We start from the raw sequence: 23056 nt of genomic DNA, 5'->3' as shown, positions 1-23056 counted from the left end.
TCGAGGGCAGATCCTCCATCAGTCTTTTACATCTAGGGACAAAGCTGGAGTCTGCCTGGCCACTTCCTTATGCCCTTTATGCTCAGAAATGCAGTGTCATCCTCACAATCTTGTCTGTGCTTCACCTCCTCCTGCAACAAAGCTGGCAGGGCCACTGGTCTCCCTGAGGAACATGGCTTTTTGTGCCCTTTGCTCAGATTTGAAGCTCACCCATAGAAAGTTTACCATACTGAAATGTTAACAAGTGCCTTGGGGTTGCAAGTGCACAGCCAGCAACTCAGATATCAATTCCCCCTTCCCCTTGATGCTTGTGGGTCTTTCAAGAAGTAATTGAAGGACTACAAAAGCACACTATCAGTAGGAATAGGTTGCTCATTTGGAAGATCTTTGGAAAAATCAGTAGAGAAATCCCATACATCGAAAAAGACTGAAAAAAAAAAATCACATCCCCAATCCCTCTGTGCACCACTGCCCACACAGTGGCTGTCAGCAGCTATGTTAAGGGTATACGGCATCTCCAAAAGCCCTTCATTGCCCCATCTGAAACCTCAAAAGCCATGGAGGAAGTGTGGCCCAAGCAGTTGCCAGGAAGCCCTCTTGCTCTTTCACTCTTCACACTTCCCTTTGCTCCACATCAGAAAAAATCCAGCCTTCGGAGTAACGCGGGCTCTTGCACGGAGGGTAGAGGGGTGTTCCAAGCCAGTGCCACCTTCCCCAGTGGGTCCAGCAGCTGCATGCTCTGCTTGCACAAGGCAAACCCAAAGCCACAAAGTCAGCTTTAGCTTGTTTGCAACAAGACAGGACACAGGTGTCCTGGGGCTTCTGGGTTTGGCAGGTCCCACTGTGACACCCCATCACAGAGCACAGGTCTGGCACAGCAGGAAGATGATAAGGGTCTATCTGTGTAGGGTGTAGGTAGGGAGCTCCATCCTGATGTGGTGCCAGAATCCAGGCATTCTGCCTCGCACATGTCCCACCTTGCCATGACCTCACAGTGTGCTGCCATTTGAGCCACGTCTCACAGCCATCTTGCCACCCTGGGGGATGTCATTTCTCCTCTGTAAGGGCATGCTCTCCCCTTGACCCTACAGACTTTGTGTCAGAATTGAAACTCTTGAAGTGCTTGCAGAAAGGACCGCTGGCTGCTTCTGCAGGCTGGTCTTTGCTCTTTTTTCCTGTTTGTCTTACTGAACTTCTACATCTTATATGCTATTTTTTGTCATCTAGACAACTCTTTGAAGGGGCCTCTCTGTTCCACTTAACCTCTTGGCCCTAGTGGTTACCCATGCTGGTTTCTCTTTACCTTTTGATACCAAAAGCCGTGAACAGCTGCCTTATATCTTTGAAAGCTTGCTGGACACTATGTGACCATGTTGCTTCTTTTAGCTTCATTTTATCCGAGTTTCCTCATTTCACACATTTCCCCTTTCTGAAGATAAACAAGATGCCACTGGATTTTTACGGTCTTTGGTGATTATTCAGGGTCATGGAAATGAAGCATGTTGTGGCCATCACTATCGGGCATCCCTTTCCTGAGAACATGCTTATTCCAGTCCTGCATGGTGCTCAGTTCCCTATCTTCCCCCTTGGCTTTGTGGCACACTTGGAGGAGCCATGCATCAATGCCTTTCTTGTCTCTGCCTGCTACTGCAAAGCAGCCAATGGTAGTATTGCATCCAGTCTCTTCCTTTTGTTTGAGATTCTTCTTCCCAAAGGCCTGTCTGTGGTGCAAAAAGGTCTGCATCCCTCTCCTAAAGTGGGGACCCTATTGCTGGGGCCACTTGGAGAGAGGGCTCCTACCTGCTCCTGCCTGCGGCAGGAAGTTGGTGCTTGCACCTGCATGCCCTGCTCCCTGCATGATGCTCTCCAGGAGCAGCACCTCACCCAAATCTCCATGCTGTCACCCATGGACCACAGGCAGATGCTGGTGCACAGAGACTGGCTCTTGCCCCATGAGCATTGAAGCAAGGGGAAATAGGGGCTCTGTGCTGTGAAGGCTGCTTGAGGGCAGTGCTGACACTGAGGTTCATTCAGAGAAACCCCGTGGGTTTCCTTGTGCACATGGGGGCACTGAGGCAGAGAGGGAGTCAGTGAGGGGCCAAGGAAGTGAGTCAACACGGCATGCACCTGTTTCAGTGCTGAGTCCCAGGACATGCCATGACCGCAGAGCCGTGTGTCCTTCGACCGAAAGGGAACCGGGATGTGCCTGCTCCTGCCTCAGCACTGCTCCTGCCATGAGCAGGGTCACACCAGCCAGGGACCAGGGAAGCAGCTTCTGTAAGCCTGGAGCAGGAGCTGGGCTGTCCCCAGGCAATGCTGCAGAAGGGCTAGCCTGAGCCCTGGGTGTTTTGAGTATGCACAAAGCTCTCATGTGCTCATACATGGTTTGACGTCCCCAAAACAGTGGTCACAGGGGTGTCAGAGCCACCGACATGCCCATCCCCAGCCTGGCGGTCACTGCCTTGTATGGCATAGCTGCTGCATGGAAACGTGTGGGATTTGGGGATGTGCCACTGCCTGTCACACTGGGAGGGTGAGTGCTGGGTCTGGCTGCCAGGAAGGGTGTGGGAAGGAAAGGCATTCCCCTCAATTCCCTAATATGTGGGCCTTTACTTTGGATGCACACATTCCTGCTTGCAACCCGTGCTCCCTTGTGCAGACATCTGCCCCCCTGCTGTCCTCAGACTCGGTACTGCCTGCAGCCCTTGCAAGAGAAGAGCCCCAGCAGAGCATGAACCCATTTTCCACCACACTGACACTTCCAGGCCAGCTTGGACAGGGCTTGGAGCAACCTGGTCTAGTGGAAACTGTCCCTGCCTATGGCAGGGTTTGGAACTGGAGGAGCTTTAAGGTCCTTTCCAACCCAAACCACGCTGTGATTCTATGATTCCTTGAAAAGCTGCTGTGTTAATGTGGTGCCTTCTTTGTTCTCTGTCGGATGCTGCAGCAGTCATGATGATGTGACAGTCACACTCCTCCTGCAGTCCTGATACTGACTGCTATTGAGTCTGTTTGATGAGACACCCTCTGCTTCCCCATGAGTCTTGCAAGCATGGCTTGCAGGTCTCTCCTTGGAAACTGTTTGCGGCGTCCTGGCTCACCTATAGGGTTCCCCCTCTGAAGACAGCTCTCTTGCTGTGGCTGCATAACCCCAGGGCCTTGTGCTCACCCCAGGGCTGCCTGTTCTCACTCCATGACCATCCCCATCCCACCTCTGGCTGTGTGTCCTGCCTAAACGTGTGCTCCCATCTCATTTCTCCCAGCCTGTCCCCAGAGCAGCTTGGCAGTTTGCTAAGGGCTCTTCTTTGCTTCCCACATGCCAGATGTTCTGCTCCCAGCGTTCTTTCCCAGAGTCCTGCACCTCTTTGCTAAGACCTACTCCAAGATCTGCAAGGAGGCCAGGAGCAAATTCCCTGAGCAGCACCTGAGAGCCGCCTGCAAGGAGCAGGACTGGAGGGCATTGACACTGCTCCAGGACCCTGCACAGGTTACATGCGATGGGCAGGACAGACTGTGCATCTTGCTGCTGGTCCAGAGCTGCCTCTGGCCTTGCTCTGCACCTCAGGACGTACGAGGTGGGCACTGGTGCTGGGGTGGTGACTGCTCTGCCCTGTGCCTGTGGTGGGCAGGGGAACATGGGACTGGCCCTGGCAGGCAGCTTGCAACCAGGATGTTGGGAAGGGGCTTTAGCTGGTGCAGTAAAGAGGCCGGGGACTCCTGTTAGCTAGCGAACGGCTGCTCTGCACTGCTGTGTGCCTTCCAGCCTCATGGACTTCATGCCCTGCGGCAGTTCCTGACTGGGACAGGCTGACGGCCACCACCAGGACCTGTTTGAGTTTAGCCAGATGACCCTGAACAAGACTTCAGCAGCAGCAGCCCCAAATCCACCCCCTGACACCCTGCATCCCCTGCATCCAAGGCTGTCCCAGCAGCAAGCACCCAGGGATTTACAGGCGGCTGTAAATCCCCTCTCGTTCCCCAGGGCTGACTCAGCATCATGCAGCACACAGCCCTCTTCCCCATTTGGGCCAGTGCATGTGCAGAGAGCAGCTTGGATCTGTAATTTGTAAACAGCCCTGACCACCACCCCCTCTGAGAGGTTAACTAAACCATCCCATGTGCCAGCCCTAGCTGCTCCGTGCCTCTTCAAGCCAGGACTGGGTCTTATGCTGCTTCATTTATGGATTGTTGGTTTTTAAAGCTTTTTTGACTCACTACACCACTGCAAATTGTTTGTCCACATTGATACAACAAACTCCAGTGTGGTGTTCTTGCAGCAAATGATGGAGCCTCAAGCAGAGCTTTTCCCTCCTCCTTGGAGCTCCTGGGGCGTAAAGTGAAGAGATGGGCTCTTAGGGCTCATTCCTGCTGGACTTAGAAATCCAATGCTTGTGCAAGTCTTTAAAAGCCCTGGAGCCCTTCCTCTGTGGGTAGCCTGCAGCCACTGACCCTTGTGGACAAGTTATCCCAGGCTCTGTGTCCCAGCCCTGCAACCCATCCTTCACCACCTCCTTCCCATGCTGCTCAGGGTTTCCTCCTGATGTCCACAGGTTACAAGTTCCAGTGTGGCTGCACCTATGGACACCTTTCAGTGCCCTGAGCACCCTAGGGAAGCTGATGCCAAAGTGAAATGGTGTGAGCTCCACTGCCTGGGTCCCTATGAGCATGCACAAGGAACAAAGGCAAGGAACCCTGAACAACACTGCCTCCCAAGATACCTGGTGAGGTGATATAGCCCCCTCCCCAGCCTGAACTGACAGGTCTGATTGATTGATAGCTGGGAGCAATCTGTCTCTTTCTGAAGGTCTTGTGTTGGTTGTGGTGGAGGCAGGACAAAGCCTGCTGTGCAGACCTGTGCAGTGTCCCATCGGTCCCTTTGCAGGGATGAGCTGAAATCACAAGGCTGGGCAGCAGTGAGCTCAATCAGCACCTTTTTTATTAATATGCATCATAAATAAAGAAATAAATAAAGGTGAGACACCTTGTTCTAACAGGGAAATACAAATTAAATATGGTGCAACGTCCACTAAGCGATGTACAAGCAGGAGGTAACCTTGCAAGACCAGGGTCCCTTGCCATGGGGAAGCCAGCCCAGGCATGACACTGCAAGCAGCATCAACCCAGCCAAGGCACCAAATACTGGCATGGCCTTCCATTAACACTTTTCCACCTGATGGGCCAATGTAGATCCCCATCCCAACAGGTGGCATAAACATGGCAAGGAAAGGGTTGACTGGCATTGCGTCTACCAAACACCCCACGATCCCCAGCAGCCCTTTCTGCTCGTACACAACATTTGTCCCTCCCACCCCACAGCATTGCTCACCAAGACCAGAAACCCTATGCCAAGGGGAGCACCACCTCTCCCTCCCCATCTCCCCATCTCCCTCTGGGAGCACCCTCCAATCTACCTGCCGGGAGCACTGCCCCCAACACCAAAGAACATCCCTAGCCCAGTCAGGGACCCTGCCCTCACCCCCTCCCCTCCAGTCCCCCTCCTCTGAGCATCCCAGGGCTTCCCAGGCTCCGTGCTCAGCGTGGAGGGCACAGGACCATGCCCCACAGCACCCATCTCCATACAGGGTGGCACTACCCATCCCAGACCTACATAACACTGAACATCCATGCTCCTTCCTCACGACTCAACGCACCCCTTTGCTCTGCACACACACTTGTACCCCGTCCCGATCCCCAGGCCAGGCACAGCCCTGCAGTGTGGCAGTGCCAGGACACTTGGCCAGGTACAACGCAGCAGGAACCGCTATAACATGTTAGGACAGGGCTGCTCCAGTGTGGGGGAGCCTCCCTTGCAGCCCCTAATCAAGCCGCTGTGCAACCCATCAGCCCAGACTTGCAAAGACCTTGCCAACACACAGTGCTCCCAACCCTGTGGCTGATGATGCCAGGGATACTGACGGCTGCAGACGGCACTGCCACCCCCAAAGAGGGGACAGCCAGCATCCTGCACCCTCCAGCATGAATCTGAGCTGGGGTGCTGCTCCAGAAGGGTCTGCTTGGATTCCTGCTATGTACGAGTCCATGGCCTATGGGTGCAGGAGATGATGTGGGGTGGAGGGGGTTCAGGTGGTCCCCGGTGTGGCTGCATGCACGGCAATGCCTGGCAATACAAGGTGCAGCTTGCAGAAGACCCTGGGGGCCAAGTGGCCTTTGGCAGCTGCATGAGGAGGAGCAAGAAGGAACCACCTATGGTTACTGTATTCTGTAATGGCATGAAAGGTAAGAAACTAGCAAGAAGCTGTGTTTGTTCCCCTAAGCAGGGTGGGCTTTCCCAGAGGAGCCTAAGCAGCCCCTGGTACTGTGCTTGGCCCCCCAGCCACGTTAATAGTCCTCATCCTCCGGGTGGGTGACATACATGATGGGCACGAGTCCCTCCTCAGAGCCGAGACTGCACTGCAGCCAGTCACCATCCACCTTGGAGATGACCTGCAGGATATCCCCTTTGTTGAAGCTCAACTGTCCTGTCTCGGTGGCAATGTGATGGCAAAGGGCTTTCACCATGCTGCAGGCAGAGGGACGCAAATGTTAGCTTACCACAGGACATTCACCCCAGGGACCAACACAAGCACAGAGGAGCAAGGAAACCACCTCCTGCTTCCCTCCCCAGCCAGGCTCCCAGATCCCCTCACCTCCAGATCGTAGTGATGCAGCTGGATGCACAAGCTGCATCCCTGCCCCAAACCATCCCCTGGTCCATGAGGGGCAAAGCAAACTGCAACAAGCAGAGCCATGACAGCCCCAACCCACCGTGTCCCAGCACCACAGGGTGACACTCACCAGGCAGAGTGAGGAGCCAGCCCCTGGGCTGGCTGTGCCACGGGGGTCTCTTCAGATGGCTCTGGCTGAGGGGGCTCCGGCTCAGAAGCTGCTTCTCGCCACATGCTTGCCCCAACAGTCTGGGCTACCAGCTGGAACACGGACTTGTCCAAGCTCAGCCAGCCAGAGGGCAACCTGCAATAAGGAGACAGAGCAGGTAGTGGCAGGGAAGCGTACCTGGGGGTAAGGAGCAGCCACAGTCGTGCCTTAGAGATCTGGCTCCATGCACTGTGGTTCCCAGTCTGTCTCCTGGAGACATACCATCAGCATCCTCCAGACACACCATGGCCTAGACTGGGGAGGACATTTGCAGTGTCCATAGAAGCAGTAAGGGTAGAGATGGAGAGGCAGTGTGAGGAGGTCTCAGGTACATGGGGTGACCTTGTGCCTTCTCCTGACCTGTTGTGTGCAGTAGGGATGGCTTCATGTTCTATTCTCTGAATGTGTTTTGGGGAGGGATGAGGTGATGATGAGGGCCATGCAGCAGGGTCCCTTCCCCTGCAGAATGGGCTTAAGAGCCAAGGTGGTGGTAGAGCTGAGGCAGAAGAGCTGTGAGATGGATTAGGCAAAGGTAGGACCCAAGAGGAGTGGTGGTGTTGGAGGAATTAAGGGAGGCCAGCAGGATGGCAGGAGTGGGCAGGGGTCACAAACCCCTCTGTTCACATACTCTCTCTGATATACCACTGTGGTATACCCCAGTGGTTGTCTTGGCTTCCACCCACACTGCTTCAGCACCAGGTTAACCAGCCCTCCCCAGCCCCAAGCCACCCCTGCCCCTACCTGTTAGGCTGCCTGGGCTCTTTTTGCACCTTCCGGGACCCAAACAAGTGTCCCCACTTGATGGGCTGGCTGCTCTCTGATGCACTGGGGCTGCTCGCCTCTTGGGGGGCTGCTGCTGCTGCTCCCACTCTTTGCTGAGTCCCAGCCTCCTTCTCCTTGCTGTGTTTCAGCTCTGTAACCACTGAATCTGGGGGGCTGCCCATCCAGAAGGGCCAGCTCCATTCCTTCACCTCTTCGTTTACTGGTACTTGCTGGGGCTTTTCCAAGGGTTCTTCCACAACTTCAGGACTTGGCTTGTTGGCAGCCTTGGGCCTCCCCTCCAAGCTGCCCTCAGCAATGGGGCAAGCCTCTGCACCCTCCACCACCCCTTCACGGGGAGGTGGTGCCTTGTGGGTTTCCCCTGACCTGGGCACAGTGTTCAAAGCCTTCTTTTTCTTCTCATACCGGGTGAACTTTGAGCCTTCAGCTGAGCCCTCGATATAAATCTGAGAGCTCTGCATGAGCTGGTACCACCAGCCCGCCTGCTTGTCCTTCTTTCCCTCCCATGTGCTGTCTCGCATCTTCGTGCTCTCTCTCATCTTCTTCCTCTCTTCTTCCCTGTCACCATCCCCGCAGGAAGCCCCTACCCCCTTGACTCTCTCTTTTGCAGCTTGCTGGGGGCTGTGGCCTGGTGAGGTGTCACCATCCCTGGTACCCACTTTGCATGCTTCAGGGGCAGTGCTGCATCCGTCTGGATCCTCGCTGCTGCCCCGCGTCCGCATCAGCTGCAGCGTGGAGTGTGCAGAAAGCAGCAGGTCCTGCTTCACACGCAGCAGCTCCTTCTGCTGCTGCTGCTCTTTGCCCATCTGCATCAGGTGGTGCTCGAAAAGCAGGTCTAGGTTGAAGGGCAGCAGGGAGAGAGGCTGGAGCAGGAGCAGGAGCTCCTCGAAAAGAGGCTGGCACACGCTGTGAGAGAGGCACAAGAAGCCCACCGGCTGGTAGTGTGCCAGGATGATATCTGTAGGGCAAGAGACATTAATTACAGCAGGGGCCCTTGCACCTTTGCCAAGCCACCAAGAAGCTGCTGAAGCCATGGGGAAAGGAGCTGGACGTTTGTTTTTGGTCAGAGCTGTGGCTGCAGTGTGAGGCTCAACACTGGGTCTGGAGCACCAGATGCTCTGCGAGCTCTCAGCAAACTGGCCCATATCCTGCTTCCAGTTGTGCCTGCAGCCAGGACCTGCCTGGCAGAGCATCCGCCAGGATGACCTCTGCCACAAAATACCATGGGAATAGTGTGTGAGTAAAGAGCATCAATTTTGCTCAGAGAAGTTGTGGCTGCCCCATTCTTGGCAGTGTTCAAGGCCAGGTTGGACAGGGTTTGGAGCAACTTGGTCTATGGGGAGGTGTCCCTGCCTGTGGCAGGGGATTGGAACTGGATGAGCTTTAAGGTCTCTTCCAACACAAGTTAAATTTCTCTTTCCCACCTCCTGGAGATGAACAAAGAGATGCAGATCTCACCAGTACCAGTCCCTTGCAGAGAGGTGTCAGGGACAGTTTAATAATCTTCCCAGGGACCTGTCTGGGCTGCATTGTGGATCCTAACAGAAAATGGACTGGCATTTCAACCTGCAGCATTCATCCTTCACTTCACTTGGCCACATCTGCAGTACCCTCTGCCTCACCTTTATTGCCAGGTCTCACTCCCAGGGACTGAGTTAGGAGCAGGATTTATGAACTCTGCGAGATAACAAACTTATGGGACAGGACTTGCACCTTACCTCCAACCCTTTTGCTAGGCCTTCATCATCCTGATAGCCCTAGCTTTAGCTCACACTTCCAGCTCTTAATGATGGTTTGAAACTGGTGGTCGTCTTCTGCTCCAGAAAACCAGGATACTTTCTCTTGCCACACTGCTCAGTATAAAGGGAAGTCTACTTTCCTGTCTGCTCCAGAGAGAAGTGCTGACTGCCCAGAAAAACCTGGGAAATGTCTGCTGACAGTCCCCAGGAGATACTGGGGTTTTCTTGCAGAGGTCTGGGCTGAGCACGGACTGAGCCAGCAGCACTCTCAGGCATCCATCAGGTTGGGAGCGCCTGTCTCACTGTGCACTTAGCACTCAGTCATGTTGCTTCTAGGCACCAGGCAGCTTGGTTGTGCTGCTCTAGGGTTACGTGCATGCTCTAGAAACATTTCTCGTTGAAAAAAAGCCAGATACATCCAGTAAAATCTGCTTTTTGTTTGTCAGGAGGTTTTTGTTTCCATTTCTTTCCATTTCTCATGCCTGAATGGTTTCAGTGAAGTGTGTGCATCTCCACCTATATTAAGCTCTCAGGCACTGGGCAGGGAACACAGAAATTCAGAGAGGGTCTCCTGTGGGTAGATTGAGGGATCTTCACTGGAGGTGATAGCCTGAGGTACTAACTGCAGCTGGGAATGATGTGGTGGGAGCTACATGGAGCTTGGATTTCCACCCAGGTCTTCCCTGTTACACTGGGGCTGTGTACAATCTCATCTTTCAGCTCAGAGGAGCCTAGGCTGGGAGACCAGGAAGAGAAATGCATGTCCTTCCTGCGCTCTACATTGCGCAGAGTTTGGCTCCCACTGCAGCCCACAGCCCTCAGGCTCTTACCTTCATGGTTGTAGAGGTGGTTGAACCAGAACTCCAAGGACCGGATACTGCAGGAAGGGAAAACGAGCAGGGAGAGAAAGAAAGAATGAAAATCAATTCATCCCCTTCATCCTTGCTGTTCTGTGAAAAGGAAATGTGGCTTTAAAAGGGCATTTGCACAGCACGAACCTGTGAACCTGAAGACTTAGTGAAAGGACAGTTGTTCACTTCTATCTGTATGCACTGACCGCAGACACCCAGCCTGCCACAGGTCCAACCAGTTTGCTTTGCATGAGGCATCGTGCAGCTTATGCCCTAAAAGCCACATTTCCAGCAAGTTTCCTCATCATTTAGCTCCTATGCCCTTGACAGAACTTAGCTTTGCTGAGAAGAGCTCACATGGAAGAAGCAAATCATCAACAAACATAAGACCACCACTGAAGGCTTGGGCCAAAATATGCTGGTACCTTGTGCCAGCAGGGAGAGCTGAGTCACCCTTGGTAGGGAGACCAAGGCAAAGCTAGCTGCTGCTTGTAAGTGTCCTCCAACATTTGGAGATAACTGGGGACTCCATTGCCCCTGCCCTTGCTGTGCTGTGCTCTCTTGTGGAGAGGAATAGGAAAATACTATCCTAGCAGCACTCATGCCTTTGCAAGCAGAAAGACATTGCTGGCTTCTTCTGCTTGACACTGTGTGTAGTGTGCACACTCCTTATCCAACCTTGAAGAGCCAGCCTTGAGTCCTGGACCAGGGCAATTTCTCCTTCAGAGCCTCATGCCCTGGGATTCACTACAGCTCCAGGTAGCAGTGATTAAGGTGTGATTTCCAGGAGTAATTTGTGTATACGTTATGTCTAACACTGTATAAACCCTGACAGACAGAGCATGCCCACCTAATGTAATGGGGCTAAAACAAGCTGACAATGTTCTCCAGTGGGCTACAGCCATCCCTTCTCAGCTCTGGACTGGCAGGGTAGGTTTTAATCATTCTGGTGTTCCCTGAGGCTCACGGCTTCCTCCTTTCCTCACCTATAGCTAGGGAGCAACTGACCAGGTTTGTTAAGTGTTTTCATTGGCAACTCTGCCTGCCTGCAGTCAAGGACTAGGACAGTGACATGCAGGCAACCCAAGGAGCCTACTTACTTGAGGAGGCCAAAGATAAATGCGTTGAACCTCATGCTGTGGTTGGTGAGCTCTGTGTACTGGCTGATCTTGCTATAGAGGCTGTGCAGCAGCTTGGTAGAGGGGCCTATGGAAGGAAGTAAGATGCTGAGATTAGTTGTGGTCAGCAAAACCAAAACCGCACTGCGGAAAGCAGCATCAAGGCAAAGACAGATGTCTTTGGGTCTGTCTGGGTGCCTGTGCCTGTACGTGCATTGCCTCTTCACCAAACACCAAGGTGAACTCACTCCATCCCAACAGTTAGACTCCACAAGAGAGATGGCTTGTGGTCTGTCCCAGACCGACACTCCAAAACTCTGGGAGAGTTTCAATACCACAAGGACCTGCCTGCCACACTTCAGGGACAATCACAGCCCTTGACTCAAAATCAGCAGGTAAACAGAGAATTGTGTTGGGTGGTTATAATCTGGGGTATATGCAGTCACAGAGAAAACCACAGAGCTACACATTTGACACAGACAGGCTAGAATATTTCCCAGCCCTGGATGTAAGCTCTTCATGATGCAGAAATCAGTGTGGCTCTGCCATCTGTAACCTCAGAAAGGAGTTATCCTGGATGGCAGCCACAATCCAGGGTGCAGACTGGTGCTAGCAGAGGGTACAGATGTGAACATGCTTGAGCCAAGAGAGCTGTGAGTGCCAATTTACTTACAGAACAGGCTAGAGCACAACTCTGCCTTATACAGTAGCTGTGCAGGGCTAAAGATGAAGGTCCAGAAACACCCTGGAGACAGAGGGTGAAAAGGGGCATTCTTTTTGTTTGTTTGTTGGGGTTCTTTTATTGCTAGATCCTGTTATAGGAGAATTCGTAAATTTCAGGGTAAATGACAATAAATATTTGGGCAGAATAGAGCAGTGGCTCTCCTGTCTTGCAAGGCTGCACCCTATTCCATGCAGAAAGATGGGTAATAGTCTGCATTCCCACCTTTATAGTCCACCTTCCCCAGTACCTCCCCACCACAGCACAGGAGTACCGCAGAGTGATGGGCATCACTGCACTCCCTCCATACCTAGCTGGGTGGATGCCTCCACCACACTCCAGGGGATGTTCCTCCTTTGGCCAATGATCATGTCTAGGACATAAGCCTTGAGTCCATCACTTAGAATGTCCCGGACAGCAGGACACAGGTATTTCAGGATGAGATGTCCCACGTTGGGGCTTACGGAGCTGTTCCCAAGTTTGGCCTAAAGGGCAAGAGGCAACAAGGAGAGTGTTGGCAAGTACTCTACAAGGTACAAATGCATGCAAACAGTCCAGCACCACTTGCCTGCTAGGCACCCAGCAGGCAATATCCAGGCTGCGATGATGCTCTGCAGCTCCTTGAACAAGTGGACCCTTCCCGTTCACCTTTGCTGCCTCATACACCAGTTCTGGATTGATCCCTGCAAAGTCTGCCCCAGGGTGGGATGAAGCAACATCTCGGGAAGACAATACCCCAGTTTGGGAAGAGGATATCCCAATTAGAAGGAATGACTGATTCTGCCTATAACAAGGCTGTCCTGCTGGAGGAAGAAAAGAGTAGGGGATTTTTCTGCTGCAGATTTTCTTGTTGCTATTTTTGAAGCATCCTGCAAGTCACATACAAGCTACCAGCACTGGGGTTAAGGAACACTTAGCTCAGTGACATGTCACGCTATAATTCCTAGGGATTACTATAAATAAACATGGTGAGGGCAAAATGGATGGTCAGAGCTCAGGTTGAAGTGAGGAAGCATGTAAGAGTCTAGCATCCGCAGAACAGAGGCATATCCTGCTGCATACAGTCTTTGGGCTGCTGAGGGGTGTATCCAAAGGGGTCAGCCCCAGGCCTTGCTCATCATGTTGGTGGTCCAGGTAGCTGTGTTCAGTGTGTAGATTTTACCAGCTGAGATGGAATTACATTGGCCAGTTGGCACAGGTCCACAAAGTCCCTGAACTGAGGCTGAACTTCTGAGTCAGGAATAATCCCATCAGATCCATTGAGGAGCATCAGGGATGGGTGCTGCCTTTTGACAGGTGAATGCTCAGCCCTTGTCACACTGCTGCATCACGGAACTCCAGGTCAAAACCAAAGTGCTATCTGGTAAGTAAAGGAATGGGGGAATACTGCAAGTATTCCCCAAACCAACACTGCAAGAGTAAGAAATTCATATGAAGCCTTAGAAAGCTGTGGAAATCCCAACAGCTCTGGTTACCCTGCACAGCAATCTCTGCATCAACAACAATTGTAATTAGCGGCAAATTACCCTGCCTTCTGAGATAAGATTGAATGGGTTTGGAATCTGTCCCAGTCAGGTTTCTTTTTGGGGATGGCTCTTCAGAGCAGTTGTCATGTCCAAATAGTGTCACATTGCTGCCCCAGAGTCCCCTGGCTGAAGCAGAGCCTTCACTATTGAGAGTAGGCACCACTGATGTTCACTGAGAATGGAATTTGCCATGGCAATAACAATGTCTGGCTGATTAACAGCATCACTTAATAGAACAAGACTTTGTATAAGCAATATATGAATATATTCCTTAGTAACTACCTTAACTTTGGAAGAAGAACTGAATGACTGATAAAGGGAGAACATCTGCACCAAAAGGTGCTGAAGACAGAAGAAGTACTAGAAAAACAAATAGTAAGAAATTGCAGTAGCTGGGTGAAAGTTAAAGGTGGCAGGAGGAGATTGTGACCACTGACTCAGGTCAGGACTGGAAAAACCTGTGTCAGTCGTTTGTCGTGTCATTTACATGACAAGCGAGGGCAATTTACCCAATAGAAGAGAAAGTACTAATTAATTATATATTTGATAACTTCCTACCGATGAAAAGTAATTTCTTCATTCTCTGAAATGTATATAACCTGATGTACACAAACTAAGGTGTGCTAGCTTTGTGGAGCTTGCACCTAGCACCCTATTTTGCAAGAGAGCTGACAATAAATTACCTCGACTTTGTGTGTGCACTGGTATTTGCACACCAGGTAATGATCCCACTTTTTAGACAACATCACAATCATGCCACATGTCATGAGACTGCAAACACTGCCTGGCACAGACAGCAGCCAACTTGCTTTGCTTTTGTGTTGTTTCAGAGGTGGGAGATGAGGGGAGCATGGGCTAAAGACAACCAGGCAACCTAGGTGCATTGTGAAGCCAGTGGGTTCATGGTAAGGGCCATGCGGGGATGCCCACCTGCCCCAGATGAGCAGTGAATGATGACTTTTTTTGTCATTATGGAGCCCTGTGACACAGAACAGGATAGGAGATCATGGAAGAGGGAGACACAACTCCCCCCTGTATAAGAAAAAAGAGCTGCCATACTGCATCCGACAAGAAGTCCTGCTGGCTGGTGTTCTTTCTTACAAAGAGCCATAAGTGAGTACACAAGAAGAGTCAAATTAGAGCAAACATATGTAATACTTGCCCTTAATACTCTTGCAGCCTACAACTGCTTTCAACTCAGAGACTCCCTATGCTGGAAATTATTCCTGTGTGTTTAGTAGACCTCACTGAATTTCTCTTCCCCATTTTTTTCTGATCTTCTCTTAAATCCACATACCCTTTTAGCATCCTCAGCACGATGCAGTGAGAATAGTCATAGATTTACTATCTGCTGCATGGCGTACTATTGCCTTTGGTTCATTCTTGGTATTACTACCTTCACTGGATACCTTGCAGGTTTTGACTGGAAGAGAATGGAGAGAGCAGTCTTTCTCCATCCTCTCCATGCCGCTCATGATGTTGAAAGCATGGCATACCTTCACCCCTGGATCCCTGCTGGTTCCAAAGTGAGCCACAATCAGGTCAACAGCAGTGTTGATGGCCTTCACCAGACCTAGAGGGGAAGAAAAAGTCAAGAGAGGTGCCTGAGGGGCTTCTAGGACAGATCCAGACCGAACATTTCAGGAAGAAATCAGGCAGGGGCATTTCAAGCCCGTGTTAGTGCAAGTGCCCACTCTTCCAAAAACACACAAAGTCCCCCGTAACTCCTCATCAGGACATCCTTTACCTCTGAAATTATACCAAATCAGGTCTGAACAACTCAGCCCCTAACCCTGCCCCTAGCATGGGTCTCATCACAACCATATGTTGTCCTGCTTTGAATACTTTATTCCATCATTTTGCATAAATAGTTTACCATGCAGGACTACCAGTCTTACCATGCAGACCTTTTAAAGTACAAAATCTCAGGCAAGCACATCTGCAGCATCACACAGGTACACCCTTGTATACTGAGACAAGGGTAACAGCATACCCGCCTGCTTGCTCATTTCCTGTGGGCTCAAGAGCCTTTCTAATCATACTTCCTGGAACAAGCAGCTCAAACATACTTTGTGGCACACTGCATGATGCAGAGACCACATGAACCTGCCATGAAAACAGCCATCAGTCCAGGGGACATGTATTTATGATGCTGCAGAAGAGAAGGGCAGGGAAAGGAACCATTATGTCTACAGAGATGAGAGGAGATGAGACAGAGAGAAGCACTGTTCACCATACGTTACTATGTCACACTCGCGTGGGTGAGAGATTCATGGACTCACCCTTCTTCTGCAGCAAGTCAATGGATATGGACTCTGTGTTGCCATCTGGGGAGAGGCAGAACTCAGCCGGGGGTTTCTCTGCTAGTGAGAAGTAGTCAGGGAAGAAGTCAGTGTAGGTGAGCTGGAGTTGCTTCATAGACTGTCCTGCAGGGCCAACACAGGGGAGAAAAGAGTCATCCACAAGCCCTTATACCAAAACCTCTCCCACACTGTTTGCTTTTCCCAGAAGAAACCTGCACCAGCTGCAGTCTTCACCAGCCTGTCCAAGGCTGGGACAACAAGGCTACAGTCTTGTTACTCTCCTAGCAATGGTTTGCAATATAAAGTTCAACCCACAGCCCTCCCAACATCTAGCTACATCTTCACTGCAGGCCCATGAGAACTGGAAGATGCTGTGGGAGGTTAACCTTCCTGAGCTGGTGGTAAGGAAAGCCTTACTGCAGCAGACTCTCAGGCTGCTGTGTGGATAGCCCCAGCAAGTGGGTTCACAAAACAAAGGTATTCACAGGCAACAAACTACTTGTCTTCTGCCTGTCCCCTGGGATGCCCTCTGTTTTCAAGGGGTGACAACTGCAGGAGCTCTTTAATATACTTGATTTCCATCTGGTTGATTCCCTGGCGCTGTGCCAGGCATCTTCCCATGGAGGAGAGATGGAGAAACCGATTGGGTTGACAGATTGAAGTGTAAAGCTTTGGAAAATTCTCTCCATGACTCGAGGACAGCCTGAAGAATTCTCACCCTCCCACAGATAGACCACACTGCTCTTCCCGGAGGACTCTCAAGGGTTCAGCCAAAACCAGCCTGCCCCTTTCAGCCCTTCCTGCACAGGTTTTGTAGATCAGGGAAGATGGTAAAGTCAAATCATGGAGAAGACTGAGTGGAGCCCTACCGTGCTGCCAGCTGCCCATGACAGCTACAGCATAGCATGCTGCCAGGGTTGGGGCAGATGGATGGACACTGTGGGGCACAGATACAATAACTCTAAGGGCCATAGCTCCTGTGTGAGACATGAAGTACAAGTTGGAGACAGTCCAGGAGCACTTGCTTAGGTCTGAGCAGGGTCTTGGACCATTCACTTTTCCTTCAATCCTGCCCAGGGATGGACCTGACTGCTCTCAGGTCATGGAGAAGAAGGGATGCTCCACACAGATTAATACCCATCAGTGAGGTAATTTTCACCTTTCTCTTGTACCCCTCGGCCCCACTGTGAGCAGATGCATCATCCCTCCTGTTCTGAGTGGGCAGAGCAGTTATGAAGCCAGGCTGAAGCCCCAAGGGATAGTGACCCTGAGCCCCAAGGACACCTCCCAAGCCCGCCCAGCAGAAAGGTGTTGCGCACCGTTCAGCTTGCAGTGGAAGTGGCTGGTGTTCAGAGTGCCAGGGAGCTCAAAGATGGGGTTCCCCCGGTTCAGCCGAGGCTCTTGCTGCCTCCTGTCAAGGCTGCCTCCTAAGCTGGGCAGCCCTGAAACGCGGTCCAGACCCAGGGGGTTCCTCCGCCTGTACTCGCGCCACTTCAGCGCTTGGGGAGAGAGGTGGTTCGCTAGGGTGCCGCCGGCAGTGAGCACCGGAGGGGAGGATGTGAGCACACGTGGAAGGGAAATGGGGAGAGAAAAGATGAGAAAGAGGAAGGACAGAGAAAGGGAGAGCACATTAGTTAAAAGTCCAGCAGCGTTTATATTAGCATGCATACACAGAGGGAGGTGGAACCCACAGCCTGGCAGGAGCCTGAGTGGCCTCATGGCTGCAGGCATATAGGAGGCAGGCTTGGGATGCAAGCACCTGGCATGGGATGCTGTGAGATCAGCAGTGGATGCTGTCCTTTCAGAGACACACAGTGTAGGAATCAGGACTGCAAATACATGCTTTTAGTGTAGGAATTTCTTTTGCAGTCAAAAGAGATGGCAGGGGCTGTTGGGCAATTTTGCCCTGGGTTGTGGATTTAAGAGAGGATGGTACTACAGGGAGCAGCCATAGCCATAGGGAGCTGGAGATGTTCCTGTCAGATGGGTACCTACCATTGACAGGCCGTATGCCCATGCTGCTCAGGGGACCAGAACTGGCAGTCTCACTGCCACTTCTCCAGTGGGGATCTGCATGGCCTCCTGCTCTGCTCATACCACCCCCTGAGAGGGGTGGCAGGGACCCACTGTGGAGTCGGTACTCAGAGTGTGGTAGGCTTGGCTCCATCACTGCCTCCTTCTTGGGTACCAGCTTGGGGTTCTCCTTCCTCCTCAGGGCATCAGCTTTGGTGGCTTGGGAGGGCTGCATGGCACTGATAGCAGGGGAAGACCTTGTGGGAAGCAGGCTGGCGGAGATGGGGCAGGACCGGCTCCTGGGGGGCTGGGTCTCTTCAGCTCTCTCCAAGGTGGGTGAGGAAGAGGAGTCCACGCTTTGAAAGAAAGGCACGTTGCATCGCACGGGAGAGTAACTGCCCAGGGGGGACGGCCGGGTTGTCTCGGGGGCAGGCTTCTTAATGCTGCTGTCATTGCGGGATGCAGCTCCATCCACCGAGCGCTGGGTCAGCAGCGTGCTGTGGGCTTGGCTCCTCGACACTGCTGCCTGCTCCGCCGAGGTGGTCGAGGCTGAGCACTGGGCATTGGAGGAGATCTGCTGGCTGGCAGGCCGGTTGCTGGACAAGCTGTAGAGCTGGGAAAGGCTGGAAGCGAAATGGCTGTGCAGGGCACGGGCCTTGGGTGGCTTGTTGAAATGGTGCTGGAAAACAAAGGGCTGGATGGGCAGGGTCGTGGGACGCTGGTCCTTGCTGTAGCGTACCACGGGCTTGCTGTCTGTGCCACCACCTTTGGGAAGAGAAAGGGGGACAAGGTGTAAGGATGGGCAGAGGGACAAACATCATCAGACCAACAGATCAGAGCCAAAAGGGAATGTGCTGTCAGCTTCAGGAGGATGAGCTAGAGGCACATGCAGAGTCGTTCAACACTGAACTGCTTACACAGATCATAAGCTGGCAGGGTAAAGACATGTGGCCCCAAATGCAGAGTTCCTAGCTGTTGACAGCTGTGTGATATAAGCATTGCACCAAGAGCTTATCTCCCCTGGTAAGGTCACCAGCTTCACATTCCTTGACTATCCCTTCCTCCCAGGACAGCCTAAAGTCATGGCCCCAAGTGCCTGCCCTCAACCTGCAAGATCACTTATGCTGAAGGACTGTCCTTTCCCACACATGTTGAGAACTCACCTAGCTGAGAACAAGCATTGCTCCAATAGCACTGCAGCTCTGAATCCCACATTGCACTTGGTGCTGTTGGAAAGGCTGCTGGATTTCCCTTCTCCCTCCCTCTTCTTTCCCTGTAACGGTTCCCTCTCTGAACACACAACTCCCTTCATCCTCCTGCCTGTGCCAGACCTAAGCAGGATGTTCCCAACCAAATCAGGATCACAGCAGAAACAGGAGAGCTTCCAACACTGGAAAGCACAGGTCTGCTCCATCAAATGATGGGTAGGGATGTCCTAAGGGAACGCTCTAGGCTGATCTCCTATGTATGCATGCCTCCAGCTCCTGGTAGGGCCACAATATCCCGAGGTACACCACAGAAATGTGACACAGTACACAACACACACAACACTGGGTGCACACATGGGGCTGACTGGGATCCCTGATCACCAGCCGCAATGCATCCCAGTGCAGTGCAGCACCTTCTCTCTTGCTTCCCCCTGACTCTTCCAGCCCACAGCAAATCCTGGGACAAAGGACCCATCCCAGTCACAGCCCTGGTGTTACCTGGTGCCTGTGGGGTGTGCTAGGCCTCTCTTCCTATAGCTAGCTTTTAGCTTTTAGGCTTGTTTTCCTTCTAGTCCATTCTCAGACCCTCTAGACTTGCATCTCCATCAGGGCAGAGAGGAAGTGCTGGGATATATTTCCCTGAGAGCTCCTATCTGTCTACTCCTCCCTGAACAGCTCTTGCTACTTCCAAACGCTCTCTCTGCAAACCGAGAGGGCTTCCCCCTTGCTGCCTTCTCTCAGCTGCCTTCCCTACCGTTCCACACCAAGCACACATTCAAGACTCAATAAACAAACTGAACAGTACCTAAAAGACTCTTGCTCCAAAGGCCAAAATCTGTCCCACCTGCCATGGCAATGAATGCCATGCTCTTCCTAACTCCTGCCAGAAATCTACAGGGCATTAAATGAAGACAGTCTGGTCCTTGGCATGTTAGGGGCTGTGTAGTGCTTTTTAGACAGGCTGTCACCTATGACACAGGCACAAGAACTGTCTAAGGCAGAGATAGAGGTCTGCCATGCTGGACAAGTGGCCATATCTCTAATAGGGCTGTCACAGATCTTCCTCACAAGGGCAAGCGATAGCAATATCAAAGTGGAAAGCAATTCATGCAATTCATGCATTACAGGCTTTCCTGCAGGGGTAACTATGACAATTACCCTCCATGGGTACTTTTGCTGCAGTCCAGTGCAGGAGGGTACAACCAAGATATTCTGGCAGAGATTCACAGCTGCTCTAATCTCTGCAAGACTCATGATTTAAATCCTGGTAGAAACTGTGAGATCCCTGACCCTGCACTGAGAGGAGACTGATGGCTATCATTCTCCACCCTTGTCACATGTAGCTCTGAAGAAGAAAGGCTAAAAGCTCCTCAGTGGCTCTCTTCCCTTCATCTTCTGGGAATGACTCCACTGAGCATCTTCACACCTCTGTCTTAGGAGCTAAAAGTGAGTGATTCCCATGGACTGGGGGAGTACAGCACCCTGGAGGGGAGACAATCCTCCAAGTTGTAATGACATGTCCTCCCTTACATGATAGAGGTTTGCACAAAACCGTAAGAGGCTTTAGAAATACAAGGAGACAAGACACTGATCTAGGACCATATCTGGGACTGAAATAAGCACAGTAGGGCTTTGTCCCGGGGGGTGGTAGACTGAGAAACAAGCTGCACAGGCACTGGTCTCCCATTGCTATGTAGATTCATCTGATGCTACTCTCATGTTCCAAAGAGCAGCACTTCTTTTACTTCTCCATTCTACCTGGTTTGGTCCTTACCGTCTGCTCGGGCTCTAACATCTCTTTGTCCGTGGCCACCAACAGAGCCACCTGAGAAGCTGGCATCTGCTTCCATCAGCAGGGAGAGAGAGGCTTGCTCACCTGCCCCATGCCCACTGGGGACCTTCTCACCGGAGACCGAGTCTTTGGTGGAACACAAAGCCTGGCTGTCCCCGAAAGCATGATTCACACAGAAGCCCTCACAGCTCCGATTCAGGCCATGGAGGAAGGACATGGGTGGAAGACTCTGGCTGCGGCGAGCTCTTTCTTCAAGGAAGGTTGGGCAATCCCGCTGTGTCTCAGGGATAGGTGAGAACTCCAAGGAGGAATCACCGCTGGACCGGAGTGGTGGGGAGGTGCCGTTCTTTTTCCTGCCTTTAGCTAGTTCAGCAAAAGATGTCACTCGCTTTGGGGGAGAGCTCTGGATGGGTATTGCTGGGCTTTCACTCAGCTTGACCGGGCAGCTCACCATGCGCTCCAAGGAGCCCAGCCTGCCACTGGGACTCCTGTCCAGGTTCTGATCATAGCTCCTGGAGCGCTGCCGGCTTGTGTTGAGGTTAGGTGGTGACACGTTCACATACACCTGACCCTCAATCATGTTCTGGGTGGATTCTCCCTTCACCTCTTCTTCACTGTGCTCCACATTGCCCTCTTCTTGAGTCAAGTCAGGCCTTCTAAACAGATAGTATTCAGTGGCCTGGGCTGGGCTACCTTTGGTATGGTCTTCCGAGCAACTAGTTATGGAAGATCCTGCCGGGCTGGGGGATGACTGGGAAGACAAGTCACACGTGACTAACTTGTAATAATTCTGAGTAGCCACAACGAGCCGTGCTTGGCTCTGGAAGCAGGCAGTGAGGTCCGAGCTCTCTGAAGTGCAAGGCTCACAGTGGAGGTGGTAGGAGTTGCAGTTAGCATCAAGGACGGGTGAAGAGGAGTGTTGACACCCACATGCCTTCCCTGAACTCTCTGGATTATGCGACTCGCAAGACATCTTGGATTCCGTGGGTGATGAATGCAAATCCAGGTAAAAAGCCCCTGTGTCTGAGTGGCTGCAGAAGGAAGAGTCACAGGACAGGTTGGCTGAATTCAGGTTGGATTGAGACTGCCCATTCATTTTGTTGTAGAGAGCACTGAAATTCACCAGTACCCCATCAGAGCTGTTGCAGGAGGAGTCACTGATGTAGCCCATCTGCTGGTCAATCACTTCAGACTGACTCGATGAACTGTAGCAACGACAGTGTGGGAGCTCCGAGCTGGAACAGCTGCATGTCCGGCTGTGCAGAGCATCCTGATTCCTCAGGGATTCACCCGTGTTCTGATTCCACTCCTGATCACCACTATCAAAGGAGAAGCTGGAGGAGCTGCCACGATGGCAGCTGCAATCATCCAGGTCCATGCGTTCGGAAGCCTGGTGGCATCTGTTCGCGTTGTTCCTCTTCTGGATGTCGTCACTGCTGATTTTGTCCTCTTGTCCGTCCACCACACCGGACCGGCTGGCCATGTTCCAGGATTTCACAATGTTGTTGGAGTCGTGGAGATGGAAAGGGGGCAAGGCCAGCTCGTGCAGATGAAAGGGAGGTTTGCCAGCCACAAGTGAGTTGTGAAGGTGGAAAGATTTTTGGCCCAAGTCATCCCCAAATACGCCGAGGTCTTCACCCTCAGTCAGCAAGAACGGGTTGTGTCTCTTACTGACACTAGGGACAATCAAATCCCTCCCTTTGCCTTCTTTGTTGTCTGAGGCATCTGCTGAGGTTTCGGAGGTGTGGAGAAAGCTGCTGTAGACCAAGGAGTCAGTCTGTGAAAGGTCTCTGTCCGGAAGGGCAGAGGTCCGAGTCACGCTGAGCTCTGGCTGGCAGAAGGGGTTGGTCCTTTTGCTCATGGAGCAGCACTGTCTGTCAGGGACCTGGCAATGGACCAGGGGAATGTGATGGACAATCAGCGTCTCGCCAGTCAGTTTGGGTGGACTATCCATGGTGGGGAATGCTCTTCAGGGCATCAGTTAAGCTGGTGCTACCCATGGACAGGTAAGGCTTCACATGAGAGGCAGGGAAGACGCTTCTCATAAGGGAATTCAGATACCTAGAGAGTGAGACAGAAACACAAAGGAAGTCACCTCTCAGGAAAGGCAGTGACTGTTTAAAGTACCTTTG

At 52.1% G+C, this 23056-nt stretch overlaps 1 protein-coding gene across 5 annotated transcripts in view; it reads right to left on the bottom strand.

Annotated features, from left to right (window-relative positions):
* Positions 1–4919: 4919 nt before the first annotated feature.
* RUSC2 (RUN and SH3 domain containing 2) overlaps positions 4920–23056 on the bottom strand; it is a 53042-nt gene continuing 34905 nt past the window's right edge. For 3 of the 5 annotated variants that reach the window (XM_061477275.1, XM_061477277.1, XM_061477276.1), the window contains exons 3-13: positions 20907–22985; positions 17907–18689; positions 17231–17431; positions 15891–16034; positions 15105–15181; positions 12393–12567; positions 11344–11449; positions 10223–10269; positions 7615–8611; positions 6796–6969; positions 4920–6520 (exon numbers count right to left, since the gene is read on the bottom strand). In XM_061477275.1, coding sequence (XP_061333259.1) covers positions 6340–6520; positions 6796–6969; positions 7615–8611; positions 10223–10269; positions 11344–11449; positions 12393–12567; positions 15105–15181; positions 15891–16034; positions 17231–17431; positions 17907–18689; positions 20907–22878 — 4857 coding nt within the window. In that variant the 5' untranslated portion in view covers positions 22879–22985 and the 3' untranslated portion in view covers positions 4920–6339. The remainder of the gene's footprint in view (positions 6521–6795; positions 6970–7614; positions 8612–10222; positions 10270–11343; positions 11450–12392; positions 12568–15104; positions 15182–15890; positions 16035–17230; positions 17432–17906; positions 18690–20906; positions 22986–23056) is intronic. The other 2 variants (XM_061477278.1, XM_061477279.1) reach the window with 2 other exon arrangements.

Source organism: Pezoporus flaviventris, unplaced genomic scaffold (genome assembly GCF_033815535.1).
Source record: "Pezoporus flaviventris isolate CSIRO_AGI_PZ_B2104156 unplaced genomic scaffold, CSIRO_AGI_Pfla_v1 ptg000100l, whole genome shotgun sequence".
Classification (NCBI taxonomy): Eukaryota; Metazoa; Chordata; class Aves; order Psittaciformes; family Psittacidae; genus Pezoporus; species Pezoporus flaviventris.
The sequence above is the reverse complement of the archived record's forward strand: the minus strand, read 5'-3'. Positions and strand labels throughout refer to the sequence as shown.